A 22,569-nucleotide genomic window follows, 5' to 3' on the forward strand; every position below is an offset into this window, starting at 1 on the left:
CCCCCAAACCTTCCTTCTCCCATGCTGCACAATGTGTGGCTAATGTACCCTTTAACCAGTCCTCTACTTCAACATGAAAGTCATTCAACACCTCGAGGCTTTTGGATTGTTTTAGGCAACAGAGATCCAAGACACATAAGATTATAACGCTGTGGGCAGCAGCTCGATATCTATGAATCACAGTCGTCTCAGGCCCCGTTTACACGGAGACAGATTTTTTGGAAACTAAAAAAGAAAAAAAAGGAAAAGAAAAAAAAGAGCAGGCCTTCGCTGAGGCTCAATCCCAAATAAAAATAAAATAAAAATGTGTTTACACGAAGTCGTCTTCAAAAATGTTCCCTTTTACAAGGGGACGCTGGAAACGACTGAAAAGGTTGTAGTACCCATGCCAGGCCTCGTGTGGCGCTGCGAGTTTATTCCCCGAAGGCAGAAGAACACGTGGCGCACGGTGAGTTTACAGAAGTAGCCGCTCGCTAACAGTAGCACCACGGAGAACAGAAAGGACGATCGCACGGTGTTGAACAACCCCGCTGTGTTGTGGGTGGCCCACCCCGCTGAGCTCCCACCCCCCCCCGCTCCACAGACAGCGTTTTAGTCACAGGGGCCCAAATGAGCTCGTGAAAGTAGTGTGTTGCCACTGCATTTATGGATATGACTGAATCTCAAGGGAGTTAAAATAAAAGACATGAAAACAGATTGCTTCTCCTCTCCTTTTTGATTGCTGACAGACTCCTCAAAAATGGACTCTGGAGCAGAATCAGAGCAGTAGTTTCCCTTTGCCAGACTCACTCGTAGAGAATGTGAGAATTTACTACAACTAACATGAACCTTTCGCCAGCAGTGGGTAGTCAGGAAGGAACGCCTTACCCCCCAAAAAATAGCTAAAAACCCGTTTTAACATACCAGTTAGACATACATATTAGATTTACCAATCCATCCATCCATTTTCTACACTAAAATAAAAGGTTAAAGCAAAAGTACCAAAACCCTACATTCTATTGTTTGACCAGCAAGGATTGCCAAAGTTGGTTGCAAAAAGGCTAAAAATGACTGCTTGTCAACATGGACAGGAGCACAAAAACCACCTAATGCTCCATATCAGCAACAACGAGGGCTGACAAGCGGCACACAATATTGAAAATATGAACATCAGTCTCTACACTCTTTCTTCTGAGTCTCATCCCGTTTCGATAAATCTGTTGCCAATGCAGCATCTTCACTGCAGTTCACAACCAGAACCCTGCAATCTCCACTCCATCCTTAAAGAACACTGCTCAGTCTGGTCATGGATTGGAAGTTTTCGAGATAGATCTGTGAGCATTCACAGCACAGCGTAAAGGAGGAACAAGGTCAAGGTCAGTTTGGATGATTTTTCTCCCGAACAACCGTCAGACGCAGTGCAAACCTGCGCCACCAAAACATAACAGTCAACGGGAATAATGTTGACCCCTTAAGCGAAACTTGTCACCACCACTATCAGACTTTTATAGACAAAACTATTACAGTCATTGGGTTCAGCAGTTTGTTATTGGTGAGTCAAAAATAATGACGATCAGCGAGTGCCAGAAAACTGCTTACACTTTGCTTTTATGATGTACCACCTTTGCAGTCTCCTTAAAAAAGGTTTTTTTTTTTATGAACAGATTTTTTTCATATGAACACCAGAACAATGGACCAAAGCGCTTAAAACAATGCGTTTGTTTTGCCTCGTGAGATGGAACATGAAGTTCTGTGTACAAAACACATAGGCAACCAGCGCCACACACAGACTGATGCTGGAGACGGTAAAGGCCACAGATCTAAGAGATTTGTCAGTCAGCAGAAGCTGTTTACCCATAACATTCTTAAAGTATGATTGGCTGGGGAAAAGAAAAAATAATGATGGCCAAGAGACTGATGGGAGTTACGGGTTGTCTCACCTTTTGAAGTCCTGCCTGCTGTCGTCATGCTGGGTCCGCAGGCCCAAACCCTTAATGTTGGCCTGTGTGTTTTCCCTTCCCATCCCCTGCTGTTTCTCTCAGCGTCTTAATGCAAAGGACAGGTGCTTTATGCTTATGTTTCTACTGTGGAATCTTAATGTCTGTCAGACTCACAGAGGACCTTGCTTGTATTTTGTGTGTGCCGTTTCATCCTCTTTGAAATCTTCACTGTCTGCCGCTTACCTCACGTCTGAAACATTTTGGTGAATACACCAGGTCCTGCTAGCAAGATAAGAAAGTCTGTTTCTCATCCGCGGCTCAAACACAAGGCTGGAGTAAATATGCGATTTTAGATGTTTACTTCGGTCCGGTGTAAAGATGGATTGCAGAGCCCTGTCGGGCAAGCTACTTGTAAATGTTGAGCGCAATGTCAGGGATAAAGAAAGAAAGGACTCGCAACACTCTTGATAATGCTCCTTATTGTTTTGAGTGACACAAGTGACAGATGACACAGAAACTGTTCATCACTGATCCTCTCTCACCATATTTCAGACAGGCTCGTTATTACATACACAGACGCACAAACTGTGCTGATCTCTGATACGTTAGATCTATGAAAACGTTGACTGACCCGACCCATGCCTGCTGCTAGCCAGCTAACTGCAAAGAAGAGACGGATCCGACAACATGCTGCTATTCTGCAACTGCAGCTTTAACTGAGTACTGAGTAGACAAGTTAATGCCTGCATTAGCCGAGTCAAAAAAAGCATGCTGTTAGGCTGAGCTGTAGGCCGTAAGTAAGTCACTCATAACTGCTTGACCCCGCTCATAAAATGAATCATTCACTGAGTTGCATTGGAAGTGGGTGGAGCTTGTGTGCGTATATCGATTTCCGCAAACTTTAGATGACTGACTCAGTGACTTAAAACCCGGATTCTCTTTGGTGAGTGACTCAAGTCAACTTGTATCAGAAAAAAAGAATCACGTTTCCCATCACTATTTCTCAGGTTTTCCTTCGGTTAGAAAAATGTCTCAGCTCCCTTTTGATGTTGGGGACGGCAAGTATGTTATGTGTAATATGAGTGTTGCTTCTAGCTCAACAATCCTGAATTGTGGGGTGGGGTCGGCTCTGTCTGTGTCCCCAGGGGTGTGGCAATGCTTGCTTGACCTGTTTGTGAGCCAGACTTGAATTCAATCAAGCACCTCTGGGACATCGTGTATCGTAACATCCACATCAGTACACACAGACTGCCCAAGAAACAAACTAATGCTCTGATCATCCAGGTCTTGGAGCAGATCTCCCAGGAGTTGGGAGGATGTAGGGAGTGAATGCAGGAAGGTAGAGGCCCATACACACGATTGAGCCACATTATGAGTTGTCTAGTGGAAATTCACACAAGTTGGATCAGCCTGTGACCTAATTTTTCCTCTTTGATTTGGAGTAAAATTCTGAATCCAGTCCTTACTGGGTTAGGACTGTTTCATCGTAATGCCTTCCATTAGTTTGTTCTCAATAAATTACATTAGGTAGTAAACAAAGATTATCAGCGTGTGTCAATCATTAAGATCTGGGGTGTGTCTTTGAAGTGTTCCATTTATTTTTTTTAAACAGTTGAAAAATTGGGGGCACTGATGAAGTCTCTACTGCTATGTTTGTAACATTTGTGCACAACTAGCTTCAATTACTCCACTTCCCAAATGCATGCATATATTCAAATCTCTGACTCCAAAAACAGAGAGTAATTTGGGTTTCACGACTGACAAAACTGCTGTCGGATCAGCTTAGCTGTTTCTGTTTTCCTTCTGCTATGGTAACACAGAGTTTGGTCTACAGAACGTACCAGTGCATAGCGGTACATACGTCTGCTGAACTTGATGAACTTGATGAACTTGATGAACTCAAAGGAAGGGACAGAAGTGGGGCACAAAAGACGGAGGCAGAGGGGCATGCTGAATGCACGCACGCACACACACACACACACACACACACACACACCCATCAGGTAAGACGCTATTGGCTTAATTATTGGAGCCCGGCTGTCCTCTCCCAGGTCTCACTCTGCTGCCTGGGAATTCAAGCCCTTCTGTTCAAGCAGACAGTAACCGTGTAACAAGCTGTAATTGGCGCTGATACGCACAACCGTACGCAATTGGCAGCAGACGGCCTTAACAAGTAACATCTGGAATTGGTTGTCTACCTTTTCCGTTGAATAATAGTAAACTGAGAACAGCAACACAACCACAGATCACTCACAAACCTTTTCTTTCCTAGCGCCTTGTTAATGGTCACAAATGTTATTTGGTCACAGAGAACAGACAACTATTTACAATTGGATACAATAGTGGGAGCGAGGGGTGGAAGGCCTGAAGGTAAAATTATCCAAATAATCAAAACCATGGTGTTTCTGTATTCTGTTGTGTGAGGGTATTGGACAAGGCACCATTAGAGGGATAAACTGAGCAAATAGCGACGCAGTAAATAGTAAATGAGCAAGAGTAAAAAGTTGCAAATCCAAATTCATGGCAGTAAATTTACTACAGAGTTAAAGGGACACTTTCACATTTTGGTAAATTTGCCCGTTACCATTATCCTGGTGTGTGTAATCTATGAGTAGGTACATTCCCTTTCATCATCAGAGCCTGTTGGTTTGCTCCAGGGGACAAACTGGATCTTCAGAACTGGATGAGTTTTGAAGGTTTTCCTCCTTCAAAACTCAACAAATACACAATCCAACAGCTACAAACACTGTGACCTGCACATTCACCACACTATGAAATTATAATGTTGCATTACGTGACTGAGTTGTTTTCAAGGCAAAAGGAACTGCATTGGAGACATACAGTCCCTGCTGGCCATTTTCAGTACAGCTACTCACATCATCAAAACTGAACGCATTGGTGAATGTTGGGAAGTCGCTGCTGTCTGATCATGGCGGACTTTGTGGTGGATCGCGACGATGATAAGATGATAGCCAAGGCACACAACATTAATTATTTAAGTGAAAACACAAGTTACTCCAAAAACAAATAGCTACAGCAGTCTGTCTGAGGTGGCACTGCGTCATTCTGCTGCGCCACCTAGTGGTTTACTGGGCAGTTTGAGAAATTTGTTTGAGTAGTAGTTCCGCAGGAGCGTTTTTGGTGTTGTTGGGTGGTGTATATAAGGAGTTTTAAGGGATGGAGACGTGTACTGTAACCCCCATATCTATTCTCATGACCGCCTCATGTCTCTGTCCCCTGAATCTTAAAATAACAGTCACTGATAATCAAAATGAATGCACCTACTCACTACAGGGAATATAGGGACAATAGGCAAATTTGCTTAAATGTTGAACTATCCCTTTAACATGGTGCAACAGCGAGTCTGAAAAGGAATTCAAGTAGAATCTCATTAGCAATTCATCCTTTGTAGTGGTTCTGTCGTCTGTCACTTCCGAGTAACCAATACGCTTCTCAGGTCAGGCCATGGTCAAGATGATTTTTCTTCTCCTGCCTTTGCTCAGTGAAGCGCCACAATGATTGGGATTCCAATTGGGCAAATCCCCTCCGTTTGATGAACAGCTGAGCCAAGTCCACAAACCATCTACCATGGCCAACACTTTCTTTCTGAACTTTTCCTATTCACTAAAACCTTTTTTGCTGCATAAGAGTGCACCTGTGGAACCAATAGCACTGCAAAACTGGAGTGAAGACATTTAACTATATGTCAATAAAGTTCAAGTACAGAGAAAATGATGACATTGCTGGGAACCTGGATGAACCTAATGAGGATAATAATGAACCTTTGTTTTCTTCAGTTACTTTTTAATTAGAAACTTGCAAGATTTCAATAAAGAGGAATTATGTAATGAAATTCTCACCATCCACAAAAAATAATAAAAACAGAAAAAAAAAAAAAAAAAAAAATCACTGCAAGTTCATTGCATGTGCTCTCCACTATTTTTTGACTAACTTTGGCTCCAAAAAAACCCAATACATTTTGGGAAATGTAAAGTGGCTGCTGTGACGTGGACCTGCCCTTTGAAGAAGTTGCTGCTAATATTTTAGTTTTTAAACTTTGCAACGTGTTTAGTGCAAATGTTTTTTCATTCTTAGAGTGACATGGAGTGGAAGGAGGGATGTGGGGGTTGGTTTGTAGTGCTTGTTTCTCTGCTTGAGCTTAAATCTGACATAACTTGATTGATTCTTTTAACTTTATTTCTAACTTACCCATTAACAACTTGCCACCATAAAAGGTCATTTCTTGTACCATTAAAAACATCTTGGTTAATTGTCTTGAACTCTAATTTTTAACAGTCAAGCAAAGGCTGTTTGTTCTCTCCTGTCCATACCATAGCAGTGGCTGAGACGGCAGGAGGACACTACAACTATTGTGAGTCATAAAGGAAGGACCAACTTATTAATACAACATCATTCATAACTTTTCACGTATTAGCTTTCATTGTCACCCTAAACTCGTGCTACCTCAACAGACTTAGACACAAACAAATGAAGAATGAAAAGGCTCAAAAGACTCTGGTTTCAAAATAAAGGCACATTGCCCTCTGCTGTTGATTTAGGTGAACTGTACAAGCTGCTGAAAGATCAACATCAAAAAAAAAAGAAAGAAAAAAAGTTGGGTTTGGTATTTACAATCAAAACACCAAATCCACATGGAGAATGATAAAAGTGGAGATTGGGGTGACTCAGAGAGTAGCGGAATGCTGTTGTTGAAATGTTATTCAAGCATGAAAAGGCAAGTGCCAGAGAGAGTGATTTATTAGTGCTATTACAGCCTTTAAATATATATTATATTAAATGATGCCCAGATAGACCCACCAGATTTCTATCAGAGCCTTTGGCCAAAATACCCATTAGTTACTGGCAGTTCCTGTGCTACTTTGGGAGCAGCACAGGATATGATAAACATATTAGGAATGAAAATGAAGAGGATCAAAAGCAGATCTGACTGCTGTACAAACATGGTTACTTTTCAATTGTGTTTTAGTTTAATATAATAAAGGATTTAAAAAGTTTGAAATGTACTATATTTTTTTGATAAACTCCATAATGCTTTCTATCTCTCTCACTCTCTCTCTCACTCTCACTCTCTCTCTCTCTCACACACACACATGCACAAATCATTCTATCACACAAATTTTCTGACTTCATATTCACATACTGAAAACCAGCCAAACCAAAATGTGCTTTTCCTTTTGCTATTCCTCAAAGACTCAATAGACTCACGTGATTCTGAGTGCCAACTGAACCGTCGTAGCTACTGATATAGATCAAGACAGAAAAGAAATGAACTACATGTCTGTAGCCTTTCTGTCTATGTTAGTACATTTGATTAAACCAAGCTGACAAAAATAGACAGACAGGAAAGAATTTCTCAAAGCCGTGCGACTGCCTCCTGACACAGAATTATCAGGCTTCAGGTCCGGGGCGAGGTGGGACGTTCGCAAAACCATTAACTGAATATAACAAAATACAAAATGTACATTGTGTCTATTATTATGAATATTTTGAAGGAAAAATATGTTTCATTGCTCTCCAATGATGACATCAACAATGGAGGAAAGGTGCAGTATGAATCTCACACATTAAATGAAACAAAGTGTGAAAAAGCACTGAATAAATTCAAAGTCAGGGGTGTTTGGCTTTACGATGAAATTTGAGAATGGCACTAAAATACCTTGAAAGATTAACTTATTCGGACCTTCTCTAAATACACAGGCACTTGTCCAGTTGTTCAATAGTTCGGTACTGATTGCCCAACATGCTTTTCTCCAACCACAAAAAACAACAGACAAACACAGGTGTCTGCTTCATGAATGAAGACTAATAAATGTTCGGCTTCAGTTCGTATTCAAAAAGTCATCTTCACCATACTGTTCACATTTTCAGACCGTCAGTTATTAACACTTTGACATTCTTGTTGGCTGTTTGCTTTTGTTTCAATATATTGTTTGAGATGAAGAAATGAACATTGCACACTTCTATTTAAACTATACCACAATATGAACTTAAAAAGTGTAATGGGTGGAGGAATGATCTTCTTGGCTTGTCCATGGAGCAGGACAGTGACATCACTTGTTCCTGAAGCTACTCCAGTGGATGGTGCCATACAGTGGATTTCCCATAAGGGCTCGTCAGCACAGAATTGCGTGCACAGTGAAATGCTGGGATTTACACAATTGTAATATAGTAAGAATAAGAGTTAGTTAATCAACGTGTAATATCATTGGCAGAAAATGTAATCAAGAAAAAAAAATCTTATTCATGCACTGGAAATTTAATGTATTTTTCTGTGTATAAAACACTGGTAGAACATGTCCAGTTTGCAAAATTTGTGGCCAAATACATTTTCCTCATAAACCCTGACATTTCAGACGGGTAAACATTCGCCCTTTCTGGTCAGTTAGGATCACTAACTGATGGTAAGAATGTCAAAATATTAGTGGACGCACTGTTTTGTCTCAGCTCATATTTCCTTCAACAAACTCTTGGTGAGTCAGAGGCTTACGTGCATTTAGTTAGTATCTGGTAGCAGTGTTGCTGAATTCTTCACTTGGGTCAAACTTTGTGGCTAGTCTTTCACAAAACCTCCCACAAAGGTTACGGGAAATTTCAGCCGTTCCAATTCACAGAACTGATGGAATTTTTTCTGTGAAATTAAATTGGACTTTTTAATTTAAAAAAAAAAATATATATATATATTTATTTGGCTTGGTTAGTGCTTAGTGACTCAGAACAATTGGGTTAGCATCACATTTTTTGTTCACTTCAAGTTTGCTTATTTTCAAACTTTGTGTCTGCAATGCCGTGAAAGCACCAGCCAAAGAGCACTGAAAGCGCTCGGACATAACATCACGTACTTGTGGTTCATAAGACAACTGTTTATTATGTGTTCAATATTTACCTCTGACCAACTTCAAGATGTTGTTTCGGGTCAATAAGACCCTGGTCATTTATCCTCCTCTTCCTCATACAAGAAAAAAACTCCTCATATTGTCCCACTAACATCTGAAACTACAGTATGTTCAACGATCTTGATGTAATTTGAGTTCTTGTGTGAGAGTGCGAAACTCCGTCGACAAACTCTTTGTCACAGCTGGAGACGAAGGACGACTCATCACTCAGCGACTGCCAACAACCTACAGTTATTTTTTCGCACTATTGCAGAGTTTTCGGCGGTGAAACCTCTGAATTGCTCTGTGGCTGGTCTCAATAATAATTTGGTTTATTTTAGGTATTTGTAATGCCAAGGGTGGAAATGACCTTCAGTGAGTCAGTGCAGTGCTATGCCTGATCAGAAGCCTACAGGAAGTTCTGCAGAAAAGTGTATTAATGCAACAATACGATAGGTGGACAATATGTTTAACCTATGGAATTACTGTGACAGAACCTCTTGCAAATGTTTTGTTGCGTCATCTTAATGTTCACAGTGGAGGGGAAGTTTTTTTCCCCCCTGTGAGGCCGAGAGCGGCCCACACGACTGCAGCCATGACTAAAAGCAGACTCCCTGGTAATGAAAATTACCAATGTGTGTTTGAGTGCGCGCGCTCTTACTCTATGAGCTCACCTTGTGTGCCTGGAGCTTGTTAAGTAGGGAAGATTACTGCACAAACAAGCTGTTGTCTGCTTCAGATCTGCCCATGTCCTGGACAGTATAATCATCAGATGTATCTTCAGCTAATCTTACTTTGTGCGTTCACGACGGTGGAAAATACACACATATCTCCATCTAGATGTCAATGGCTACATGTTCAGTGTATAAACAACACAGTTTTAAAGATGTTCAGCAGAAAAAAGGGAAGGGGGGCTACTCCAACATCTGCTTCTGGTGATCTTTCGGGACGAATAAAGGTCAGCAAATCTTTTCACCCGTTCAAGTTTTATTCTGAGATGATCCGCAGTGCTTTTTCAGATCTTTTTCCCATAAATGCGTTCTCTCATCCAACAATCCTCCTGGAATTTATCAGAAGCGTCACAAGGGGATTAAATACTAAATGCTGTTTCAGACAGCAAAGCAGCATTACGTCTCTTCAAAAGGGTAGAATGATATCACTTCATCAATCACCGGTCAACACGCACAAGAGCATCCGGTTAACACTTAACCAATTTTTTTTTTTTTACAGTAAAACATTTGCACTTTGACAGCAGTTAAACTTTTCCTTTGCCTTCAGCTTTGTGGGGGGGGAGGCAAAGAAGTTGGAAGAGGACTTCATGAGTTGGGGAAAGAATGATGGGAAAGGACAGAAACTCTTTTAAAATGTGATATAACCACCATCTCCCCAACTATTGCATTTCCACGGCTGGATTTCATTAAAACGCTATCACGTTTTTGAATTAACAGTGAACCGATATGTTGAGGATGCCGCAAAGAAAAGTGTCACTCATGAGAAAACTTAGAAGGATTGATAGAATTTTAGAAAAGTTATCCCAAGGCTTGTTGCAATCGCTGGCGGTGGAATAATGAATAAGGAAAGGAGCGCAGAGTGGGAAGAATAAGAAATAGGCAGGGGGAACACAGAAGGAGTGGGAGGTCAGGGAATAGACAGACTGGAGGTATGAGGAAAACATGAGGAGGTGGTCAAATAAAAGGTTAAAGAGACGCAGGAGAGTCCAACTCTGAAGCAATGTGAGTGGAGAGGAAAGAGATGAAGAGTGGAAGCAGAGGGGAGAGTTGTGCGTCAGCCTGTGCGAGACGGCTCCCCCACACGACACAAGACTGACAGCTCAAATCTAAACCACACGGCGGAGTCGGCTTCCTCACAACTTTGCTTGTTTTATTTTTTCGCGCCTGTCTCTCTGCTTCCAGCTCGCTTATCCCGTCTCCTTGGTGGTCCTCCTCTTCCCTCCCCGCGGCTGATCCTGAGCTGCGGCCAGTCAGTTTCTCCTGGGTGTGGTCACACGAGGGCGTGAATTCATTCAGCATCGTTTGAATGAATTCATTTTCAATACCCGCTTATTCCTGCACTCAGGGCTGTCGTAGGGTGAAGGCAGAGTGACACCCTGGACAAGTCTCGAGAGACACATCGACAACAATCATGCATACTCGCATACACACCTAAGGACAATTTAGAATTTCCAATTCACCTCACAAGCCTGTTTTTGGACTGTGGGAGGAAGCTGGAGAACCTGGAGAGAACCCACGCACAGAAGGGTCCTGGGTCCAGATTCGAACCCACAACCTTCTGGCTGTGAGGCGGCAGCAGTAACCAGCCATCCATTTCCAATAGAAGATTACAACCAGTGCTTTGTGTGTGTCGCCATCTTGTGGCACTGCCGTTACAGTTGGATTTGTTAGACAGTGGATGATTTTACAAAGTGGCCTCCAGTTACAGAAGAAGGCAGCCTGTCAGAGGTGAGCTGTTGCTAATGGAAATAGGATGAAGTAAAGGAATGGTAACATAATTCATGTTGGGCGACACGAGGTAGTCGGTAGCTAGTGTTCATTTTTAATGCACACCTTTAGTGCAGTTGAATATGGCACACGTGTTCCCATTCACTGCAGGATTTATTCAGACGTGGCAAACATTTAGCTGACTTCAACTGTGCTTTTAGGATCTATGTGTCGTGACACCTTCCACCTTCCAACCGACACGTCAAAAAACCCAGAGTCTGCCATCTGATCACCTCAGAAGCCACCGAAACAAGTACTATTAACTACTAACCCTCTTGTACTATTCCACTCACAGAATTGATAAAGGTCAAGTCACTTCTTAGTAATCCCCACGGTGAAGACTGCGACTGATGATTCTTCTCAGACAGAAAAAACAACCATTAGAGCTCCAGTTCTGGAGCTTTATTTATCATGTCAAAGTCTCATTTCCCATCAGAGAAGCTTCTTTTCAATTGATGAAACTTGGATGCTGATGAACCCCCCCCAAGTTGCGACCATCTGTGAGTAACAATCATCTTCCCTTCCATTTCAAAGTCATAACAACGGGCAGAAATGCTGGCCTGATATGGAGGTCAGCTGCAGCTGCCGTGATCCACTGCCAGCTCCAGTGGGCTGCATCGCTGAGCACAGGTCCTCCGTCTTCACTGGAACTGATACTAATCTCTCACATACTATTTCATGCTTAAGGGGGAAATTATCCAGACACAGTCCGCCATTAGGAAGAGGCGAAGCTCTCGATTTACCGGTCGATCTACGTTCCCACCCTCACCTATGGTCACGAGCTTTGGGTAGTGACCGAAAGAACAAGATCGCGAATACAAGCGGCCGAAATGAGTTTCCTCCGCAGGGTGGCCGGGCGTACCCTGAGGGACAGGGTGAGAAGCTCAGCCACCCGGGAGGAGCTCAGAGTAGAGCCGCTGCTCCTCCGCATCGAGAGGGGCCAGCTGAGGTGGCTCGGGCATCTGTTCCGGATGCTTCCTGGACGCCTCCCTGGGCAGGTGTTCCGGGCATGTCCCACCGTAAGGAGGCCTTGGGGAAGACCCAGGACACGCTGGAGGGACTATGTCTCCCGGCTGGCCTGGGAACGCCTTGGGGTCCCGCCAGATGAGCTGGAGGAGGTGACTGGGGCCAGGGAGGTCTGGGCATCTCTGCTGAGGCTGCTGCCCCCGCAACCCGACCCCGGATAAGCGGTAGAAGAAGTCAAGTCAAGTCAAGTCATATATATAAATCCTACTAGCTTCTAGCGCATTAAACGCTCATTCGCTTTCACAGGCTGCTGTGTATCAGGAGCGGCTGCAAAACTGGTGACGTGTTGTGCATTTCAGGTGGCAGACGTGCTCAAGGCAACAACAAGTGAAGTCTGATGAATTCAACCGCAGCTTTAATTTTGCAGTGATGGATCACACCTGCAGTCGAGCGGCACCGCTGAGCTTCTTGCACCGACACGCGGACTCACAGCGGGTAACACGGTGTCGGCCACGTCTGGCCGGAGAAACAGATGACAACCAGGCAAACAAACTGGCTGAATGGCTTTTGGAAATGGTCACAGGGACGAGCTGAGAGAGACCACACAGTCTGCTTTGAGTAAGGAAGATGTCTCCGTTAGCCTCATCAGGATGAATGCGCACGCACTGAAAGTTAAAAAAAAAGAAAGAAAAAAAATCTATTTATCATATATCTATTTTTTCTCATATTAAAAATAGTATGGAATGATAAGCCTGAACAAAGCCAAAGCTGGGGATGTGTGGCCCTAATGGTTCTTAAAAGAAAGTAAATGTGGAAAGAGAGTTCAGAACTGTCTTAGAATTCAACTTCAATTTCAGTGTTTTTAGTATCAATTTAGGAAACATGCCACAGGAACAGGACAGATACGTACGAATACTAATAGCAGGGAGCAAAAAAGCAATTACCAGGAAATGGCTGAGTAAAGGTATTCCGTCAGTTTCCGAGGGGGCAGAAATAGTGCAGGAAATGTATCTCGGAATGGAACGATTGACCTCTTCTCTGAGACATGCTAGAAAAAAATAGGAAGGGGGGCACTGGGGAAACGGGAACGTGAGAACAAAATGTTTTTAGTTCAGTCCTGAAAGAGCAGCAGACTTGTGTCTCTTGCAAGAAGATGAATATGAGACGCAGCCGTGGAAAATATTCTATGGAGTTCTGTAACTCTAAGGGTCTTAAAGGTCCAGTGTGTAAATTTTGGCTTGATTTATGGTTTTTATATTGGTTAAAGCTTCATCTACTAGTGTGTACAATCACAGTACAATAAAAGTCATTTGGTTTTCCTACCCCTGGAACAGTTCTCATATATAAAAGAATTGACATAAAGCAAGGGTCTTGCTCCCATTTAACTGCCATTTTGCACTGCCACATTTTGAAGAAGGCTGGTGTGGACAATCCACAGCTCATTTTGTATTTCGGGTGACTACTCACGTCTTCAAATAAACCAACGAAGAAGAAGGTGGATGAGGTATCCAGGTCACTGTAGTTCACTGGCAAGCTCAGGAGAGGGAGGGTGACTGTTGCAATCTAAAATGTAACCATTTGATGTCACTTTTTCTTCTCAAAATCTCCATAATTACACACTGGACCTTTAAAGGATCCTTCAGACTTGTCCAACCCTTCATTTTCATGTAGTTTTACAAACAATTGTGTCCTTATGACAAGGAACCTTTGTGTCATTTCTGTTAAAACGGTTGCAAAAAAAGTCAATACGTTTTGCTCTACTTGTTTTCAGCGGGGTTTTTTTGCTTTTCTTTAAGTTGCAGCGTAGATGTGGACAGCTGACTGTGAAAAATATATAATTAATTCAATTAAAGGCAACCCAGATCAGAAAGAGTCAAACCATCTGGTCATCAGCCCAGGACCTCATCACTGTCAGTTCAGTTGGGCCCGTTCTGGTTTGGTTCAGGATTTGGAAATCTTGCCTGAAAATGGACAGATCATCTGGTAGTGTGGGACCCTCCTCTGGTGCAATGCACCATGGGAGTTAGTCACAATTTAAGTAAAACAATTCTTCCATCTGCTGCTGAACAGCTACATTGCCTTGTTAATGACTTTCTGCAGTTGCGAGCTCCCACCTGGGAATACTTCCAACTATTAGACTATAATAATTATGGTCTTCTCTCGAAAAAAGGAAAAAAAAAACATCTAGTTTTGAAAAACCTAAAAAAAAACAAACAAAAAAGAAACACTGAAAAGTTTAATTCCAAAATCATAATGTGTGTAACTTTGTGGACAGATGGCGTTCGCTCTGGCCCAAGAAAACATTTTATCAAGTTACCGCAGGCCCGAATGTTCTCTTAACCACAGAGAGTCGTGCAGGATCCTGGAGCATCCTCAGTTTTCATCTTTTCTGTTTATCGCTATGACAGCACAAATTACAGGATGGGACTGAACATTTGCTCTGCTCGGCAGCAGGACGCTGCGGCGATGTTAAGCTGACACAGGCAATTTGTTCAAAGGGCGCAGCATGATATTAAGTTCCGAAAGTCTGAAACTGAAACCGAAAGGTCGTATTTGCTATTAGAAGTGCTATTCCGACGCACCACTGCATAAAAGTGGCTGATGTCTGCAGTCACTTTGCATTAGCCTCTTAAGTTGGACTGGCGGTGCAGCGTTTGCTCATGCGAGCATGGGCAAAAAAACTTTTCAGTTTGTTTGGTTATTTCCTAAAACTTAATGTAATTTGTTAGGAATGGTGGTAAATGTGCTTTTCAATAAAGCCAGAAAACTTCAGGCGGAAACTTTGAGTTGCTGCTTCAGAGCCTGAAGATGATGAGCAAACTACCAAACTGCCAAACTGCACTTCCACTCTGAGTTAAAGCTCACATCAGGCAGACAGCGGGTTGGCTGAAATTGTGCAGTGAAGCAGGCCATTAGGAGAGGCAGCAATTTATTTATACTTTAGCACGCAAGAATGTTCACATTTATGAGCGTAATGAATTATGTACTTTGTACGCTTAAACTCTAGAAGTTACATTCACAGAGAATGACCGCCATTACGATGACTGCTACTAATAACAATAATAAACAAAGACATTATAAATTGGAGAAATATAAAAATCACCATCATTTTTGTGACCTGTTTTTGATTGTTTAATTTATTTTCTTTATACACCAACAAAAGTCTTTTTTCCCCATAAAATCGTGAAGTGTTCGGTGCATTTGTTAACGCAGCATTGTGACGTGTGTTACTGAAATACTGAGAAAAAAAGGGCGACTTTGCTGCTGTCGTCCCCTGGTGAACAAAGACTGGCCGGCCACTTTTCCCACAATGCAATGTGTTTGAGGTAGTTTAAGAAGAGAAAATGAATGGAACGCAGCCATCTGTAGCCATAATTAGCGGCCTATCCAGCATGCAAAGGAGGTCACATGATGTCAGTGTTTTTACTGCCTTGCATCCCTAATTACAGCAAGTGCCATCTACAGCGTCTCCAACCTTAAAACAACAACAACCCCCTGCCGCAAAACAAATGAATCTCCATAGAGAAAGAAGAAGGGGCCATTAGCATTTTACCTTGGCGAGGGATCTTATTGATTACGATGCTACCAGCAAGAGGCTCCCCCACCTGAATCTGCTCTGATGACTAATAGGCCCCGCTGATGTGACTAATGGGGGTTATTTTCTCATTAAGCTGCAACAAACTCCGCGGCTCACAGCGAACCGCTACCGTCTCCGTTATGGATTGGCTCGTTACTGTAGAAATAAACCAGGCCCTTTTCCACCACACCTGATGACAGTGCAGCACACACTGCCGCTGCTGCCAGGGCTGCTCTCACCCCGACTTCCTCCTCCACAGTCTAAAAGCATGAGGGAAACCTCCGTGAATGGGCCTGAACGCAGCACGTAAAACACTAAAAACATCTGCACTACCGTTCAAAAGTTTGGGGTCGCTGACTCATTCCTGCATCGAACTCCATTATGAAATAATGATCTTGAATGCTCTGCGATCATTATGCATGCATGAAAATGTGCTTAACAAGAATGGGACCATTTTAGTGTTAAATGAAAACCATTTCCAATGTCTAATTAAAAGTGATTGAGGGAATTCCTACTTTCTACTTCCTATTAAAAGCAGGCTGTTTTAAAGAGCCTAAAATACAAAGGTATGGTTTAGCTCACACCACTAAGTGTGATTATAATAAAAAGCTTTTTTATAGAATGTTTACATTTTTTTTAAGCTGTTTTAAAACATTCAACGTATAACATATATATGCACACTTGATATTGATATTTTTTTTTTTTATTGCCTTACTTCTTTTTAATTAATATCATTTTCAATCTTGCTTTGCACTATACAGTTGCTGCAATTATGCATATTTATCACACTGTGGGATTAATAAAGGAATTCTATTCTATTCTATTCTCTCAAAACCACATTCAATTAGACATTCAAGAGAACAACTGTCAAAGCCATCCCATAATGTCTTCAGCACATCCTTACTGATTTTCCAGTAGATTAATTCATGAAACTGCTTCATGAACTGTAATGTGTGTGTGTGTGTGTGTGTGTGTGTGTGTGTGTAAAACCTTAAAAAATGTTGACTCACTTGCCATGTTGATAATTTGAGAGGAGAAACAAAATAGAACCACCATCAAACTGAACACTTTTTGTTTTTTGTTGTCGTCATGGATCATTATCAGAATTTTTGGTGTGACACCATCTTGTGGAGGATTTGAAAACTACATGACACAAGTAGAAACTGAGCATTGTCAGGGTTGGGTACAAATACAGTAAAATAATCACTGCAAGCTACACTAAAATACATGTTTGATACTACATTTCCTCTGCAGACACAACAAAACATTTTCCTTTCTGCATTTTACTAAATATTCAATTTGGAATTCATTATGTCCAAAAAAGGTTTCCTATCCTGTGGTCCTTCCCTCTGCGTGATGAAGTTCCTCCTCTTTTACCTTTACACTGAAACTTTCTCCAGGTGGTGCATGAGATAGAACAAATTAGGCATGTGAGGCCAGATGGTGCTTACAAATTGGGAATTTATGCTTGGAGCCAGTGTAAATAATGAAAACTGGCCAGCAGCAGACTGCACTGACTGAGGCCAACTGAGTTACTTATTAGCCATCCCTCATGACCCTTCCAAAGCCTCTCCAGTCTGTGCTGCTGGTGAGAACTGGCCGGAATTGGAGACGCAGGAACCAAAAAGCAGGATCAACTGAACAGCAAAGCAACATCTTTTTTTTACTACCTACGTTTGTCACTTTTATCGTCAATCCATATAAATGTTTGGGCTCCTGTTGACGACCAACTGGACAGGCAAGCGTGGCAGGCGCGGCGACATACCTGTCTCAACTTTGGAGTGGTCGCTCCTCTCCGTCACCTTCTCCTGGCTGATGAGGTAATCGACGATCCTCACTCCGATTGGCGGCTCTGTGTGGTTCCACTCCATGATGACCAATGAGCTGCTGGGCTCGTAGGTGTAAGACAGCTTCAGCCTGGCGACAGGGAGACCAATGACACTCGGACCGACGAGTGATGGCAAACTGGCCTTGCTGGCTGGCCAATCCTGGCCCATCCTGTTGTGTGTAGATTGTGTGTGTGTGTGTATGTGTGTGTTTGTCACACACTGGGGAAATAAAGCTGTTTACCTCTCCTGTTGTCTTGAGTTGACATATTCTAGAGAGGAAATCTGCAGCTGAATGCCAGTAAGAACCCCGCTGGAGAGTGCGTTTTTCACACTGCTTGATCAATACAGCGACTCCCGTCATCGATCGCAAATGCTCAAAAATCAGATCAATAGCTGCTGTAATCACCGACAGGTTAGAGGACAGAGGACCCTAGACGTAAGGTCAGGACATGGCTCTGAAGACCCTGAGAGACCACTACGAATAACACCGACTCGGGGGTCATGTCGCTCATTTGGTGCCGCCGTCGATCATTCTGGCTCACATTAAGTGTTTGGTGTCTCCTCTACAACCCTGCGACTGCTTGGCAGTGAGCGTCAGCGAACGCCATCTGCTCCCTCTGTGACATTCCAACGGTGAAAAAGAAAGAATCGCGTCAAAGTCGTAGATTTCTGGCCGCAAGCGGAGCATCAGACTTCCAACATTTGGTGGTGATGAATGACATCCAGCCTCATTGCCATGTAATGTAATCTGACGCCTGCCTCTGTGGGCGGGGTGCGGACCGATGCAGTGACTTACATGGGCTGGGGAAGCGGGGCACAGGTGGGCAGTCCGTCTGTGCCGAAAGCGCTGGAGTCACAGCGACACCAGTCGTCGATCACGTCCCCTTTGCCCGAGCACCACAACATGCTCATCATGGCCTCCTGAAGAGCCTGCACAGGGTGAGAAGGAGAGCAGGAGTCAGACAAAACTCACACACAACTTTAAATACATTGCATGCCATCACAAACTGTGTGAATTGGAAATTTTTGCTCAAAAAAAGCAGAGAGCACACTGATATGTTTATGACTGGTGAAGCTCTGACTCTTCTGGAGTCAGATGTCCAAATACATGAACCCAAAATAGAAGCTTATATTGCAATTAATTAGTTTGACTAGGTTTTTTTTTTTTTTTTTTTAAACAAGCTTTTAATCATTGCTTCTCTTCTTTTTATCATTCGGTTTGGAAAGTCCGGGTTACCTTTCTCCCACTTTGGAGTAGATCTCTGGAGTTTCTCCTCCACGCTCTAAAACCTGCTGCTTTGACTGGAAATCCAGTTTGGAAAAAATCTTTAGTTTTTCGATGTAATCGTCCATTTTTCCCAGAAAACGGTTCAAATAAGTGCTCCAGTACTATAGACTGTATATGACCATCGTCTTCTTCTCTGACCGTCCTGATGTGCATCTGTTAGCACTGTCAGTCATGGACCTCGCCGCACATCACTGCCCCCTATCAGTGCGGCATGGTACTTTCCACCTCGCCTCGTCTATTTTCACTGCGCATTCATGGCCGATTAATGAATGTTTGTGACAAATGCAGTCTTTCTAAATATATTGGACAGACTGTGGAACGTCAGCCTGTGTGGTACATGAGCAATCAAACATGTATAGTGGCGACATAAAGAGAGACAGCAATGGGTGCGCACCACCTGCCCGCTTCAGTCAGTGTGTGTGGCGCAGCCACGTCACAAGTGACACTGCGATCGTCGCTGCCTCACTACTTACGCTCTGATTAATTTGAACAGGAAATGTCCACATTCAGCCATTTTGATCATACAAAATGTTGAAATCATACAGAAACGTTTAAACACAAAAGTAACAAACATGTTTTTTTTTTCCAATGTAAGAAGAATAAAGTACACATATTTCTGTAGAAATGTAGGTAGCAAAAGTAAAAAAGTGGTCAGAAAAAGAAATACTCAAGTAGAGTAAAGATACCTGAAACATCTACATGACTACAGTAACAAAGTATTTGTACTATGTTACTTGTCACCTCTGACAGGATTTGGAATTCTAAAAGCAACTGAAAATATTTCCAGTAAGATGAAGATGTAAAAGTGGAGGTTTGTGCAAGGACAACAGCGTAAAAAATGCTTACAGATTCTATTAAACCTTTGGTGCAAGTTTACCTCTAAATTCTGTTCCTAATACGGTGCACCTGATGACAGCTGGATATCATGACATCCCAACTCTTTAATGCTAAGAAACAGCCCAAGTTGCAGACACTGCCTGTATCGAAACACCATCAGCCAGTAGGATGGACCAAACATCCTGGGCCAATAACGTCACTGTCTGCCTCAGCGATGAAGGAGATGAAAGTCCGGCATTGCAGCGCCGCATCGACCTTCACTCCCGCTGGAGCAGCAGGGGCTGCATCGACGTGCTGTATCAATGGAGTCAAACAAGGCGGATTACGGCCCAGCGTGCTGCGAGGAGCGGAGGAGCTCGATACCCTGAGCGGGAGGAGACCCTGTCAAGTCCTCTGCTCGTGCTGCCATGATGGAGGCAGTCACAAAAACACACATGGCGCCCGGCAACCTCAGCAGGTTGCCAGTTAGGACCAAGCCCCCAGGGATCAAATATGGTGGCCCATTTGTTTCAATGGAGTTGCTCACCCAGTGCATCCATCCATCCATTTTCAACACCCAAATCTTCCTGAGCTCAGGGTCAGGGGGGTCTGCTGGAGCCTCTCCCAGCTGTCATAGGGTGAAGGCAGGGCAACAACAGAGACAGACAACCCTTCGCACCCACATACACATCTATGCATGTTTTTGGAATGTGGGAGAAGGCCGGAGAACCCGGAGAGAACCCACGCAGACACAGGGAGAACATGCAAACTCAACAAACAAAATTTATTTTTTGTATTGTGGTCCATAGCAAAAATGTGTTTTTCGGCTGCATTGGGTTTTTGGCTGCAGGCCCTCGAGTGGCCACTGGGGAAAAAAAATCGCTGTGCCGCCATATTTCCAGTCCAGTGTCCACTTCTCATAATACAGCCATGGTTAAGACTAACTGAGGCTAATGGCAGAATTTCCGTGCATGATGAGCGGCTGTCGTCTCACGTCAGAGAAGCCTATTGGACAGAAATTGGCGGATGTGTTTACATTCTCCTGATCAAAGCTGCTTTTCTGTCCTCGCGATAGGAGCGACCAACGCTTCCCTTTAATCATTAACATGAAAGGTGAGCTAATCCACGTCAGAGGGACGGTGGAGGATGCTGCTGCACATTTCTCAGTGAAAGACGGCGTGCTGCGACGCATCTGGTAGGTCTTGTTGTCGGACACCAGCTCGGACATTCAATCATTAGTAGCATTGCAGTTTGTGTCCAGTAAGGCTTTGCCTCCCCTGACGGCACGTCACTGGTGTTATTAACATGTTATGTGGTTATGATTATTAATCGAGCCTGACCTTGAAACCGTCTGTGAGGCAACTCCTTGACTATTTGGTAATAGCTTCTTTTCTATAACCAGTACATCCCAGGTGGAATGTTTCCAAAATTCTTCTGGATTTTAAATCTGACGAGAACTGTGAGGGTAAAATTGGAAGGTGACTGAATTAACCTTCTTTTTAACCACATCTAAGTGGACCAGTCAGAGGTTTATCCAGGTAGCCGCTGCAAAAGACTTCCCATCAGCAACCACCGCTTCCATTTAATCATTCACATGAAAGGTGAGCTAATCCACGTCGCAGGGACGGTGCAAGATGTGGCTGCACATTTCTCAGCGTGTGATGAAAAGCGGTGTGCTGCGCTGCAAGAGGAAACAGGCGCTCCTGGGGGTGGAGAAAAAGCCCGTCGACGCACCTGGTAGGTCTCGTTGTTGGACACCAGCTCGTAGATGGGCGTGGCCTTGGTGATCTGCAGCAGGACGGGCTCGGACTGCTGCCGGCCCTGCGACGCCCTCGGGCTCATGTGACACAGGTGGCAGGAGCGAGGGCACTGGCCCTGGCTGGTGCAGTCCATGCGCACGCCGGCCGCCATGCGCTTGGCGCCCGTGTCCAGCAGGCTGGCGATGTAGGCCGGGTAGGTGAGCGTCCGGGGCTCCTTGTCGCGCTCCTCCGACTCCTCCGACGGGGAGTTGCCTGTAAAAGAGTAAAAGGGAAAACGTGCACATGTGAAGGACGCATGTCGGCTGAAAATATGAAAGTCCATATGAACAACCTTCTAAAATATTTTCTTTGATGGCACCAACATGAAACAGCTAAATAGAGATTTTTAGCCCAGATGATCCCCGGGCAGGTAATGGAGTCAGGTACTGGGAATATGTAAAGGGTGCTTTTTTTTTTTTGTGGAAACATGGCCCGGCTACAGGGCATCAGTGCCTAGCCATCCCCAGATCGTCCTGCTGGACCCTGTTTAGCCCCTATGATCACTGACAGACTACATGAGCAGGAGATCAAATGCTCAGGCTGAAGCTACAAGGGCCCTTAGCCTTCCCTCAGGGCAAAGAAAAAAGATGAAGGTGGTAGAACTGACATATTCGTATTGTACTACTAGTGCTGTAATTATACTGTGTGTTATTGACGGCAGCCCTTAAAGTCATCCCGGCATGAACTGGTCTGACCCAACCAAGGCCTCCTCGTGTCTTAGATTTGCAGTGATGCTGTTTGTGATGCACGTTTCCAAGACATTTCCTTCCTTCGATAAGCATTGGAACCAGCTCGATCTAAATGGAAGCTGCGGCACCGAGGTAATGCAGAGAACCAAAACCAATTTGAGATACACAGATTTTAACTTCACAGGTGCATTGCAGTGGGTTCTCTGTTAACTTAACTGAAATTCTACAACTTTCAGAGAACGTTTTGTAACGCACGATATATGAACAAATCACACAGATGGCAAAAACAAATTAA

The 22,569-nt window shown here is 43.5% G+C and overlaps 1 protein-coding gene across 4 annotated transcripts in view; it reads right to left on the reverse strand.

Annotated features, from left to right (window-relative positions):
• Positions 1-22,569, reverse strand: part of astn1 (astrotactin 1) — a 328,361-nt gene that overhangs the window by 15,885 nt on the left and 289,907 nt on the right. For all 4 annotated transcript variants that reach the window (XM_076031556.1, XM_076031555.1, XM_076031553.1 and 1 more), the window contains 3 exons: positions 21,521-21,798; positions 18,479-18,612; positions 17,619-17,770 (listed from right to left, as the gene is read on the reverse strand). In XM_076031556.1, coding sequence (XP_075887671.1) covers positions 17,619-17,770; positions 18,479-18,612; positions 21,521-21,798 — 564 coding nt within the window. The remainder of the gene's footprint in view (positions 1-17,618; positions 17,771-18,478; positions 18,613-21,520; positions 21,799-22,569) is intronic.

Source organism: Nelusetta ayraudi, unplaced genomic scaffold, assembly GCF_046127955.1.
Source record: "Nelusetta ayraudi isolate G7.1 ecotype Tasmania unplaced genomic scaffold, CSIRO-AGI_Nayr_v1 ptg000033l, whole genome shotgun sequence".
Lineage (NCBI taxonomy): Eukaryota > Metazoa > Chordata > Actinopteri > Tetraodontiformes > Monacanthidae > Nelusetta > Nelusetta ayraudi.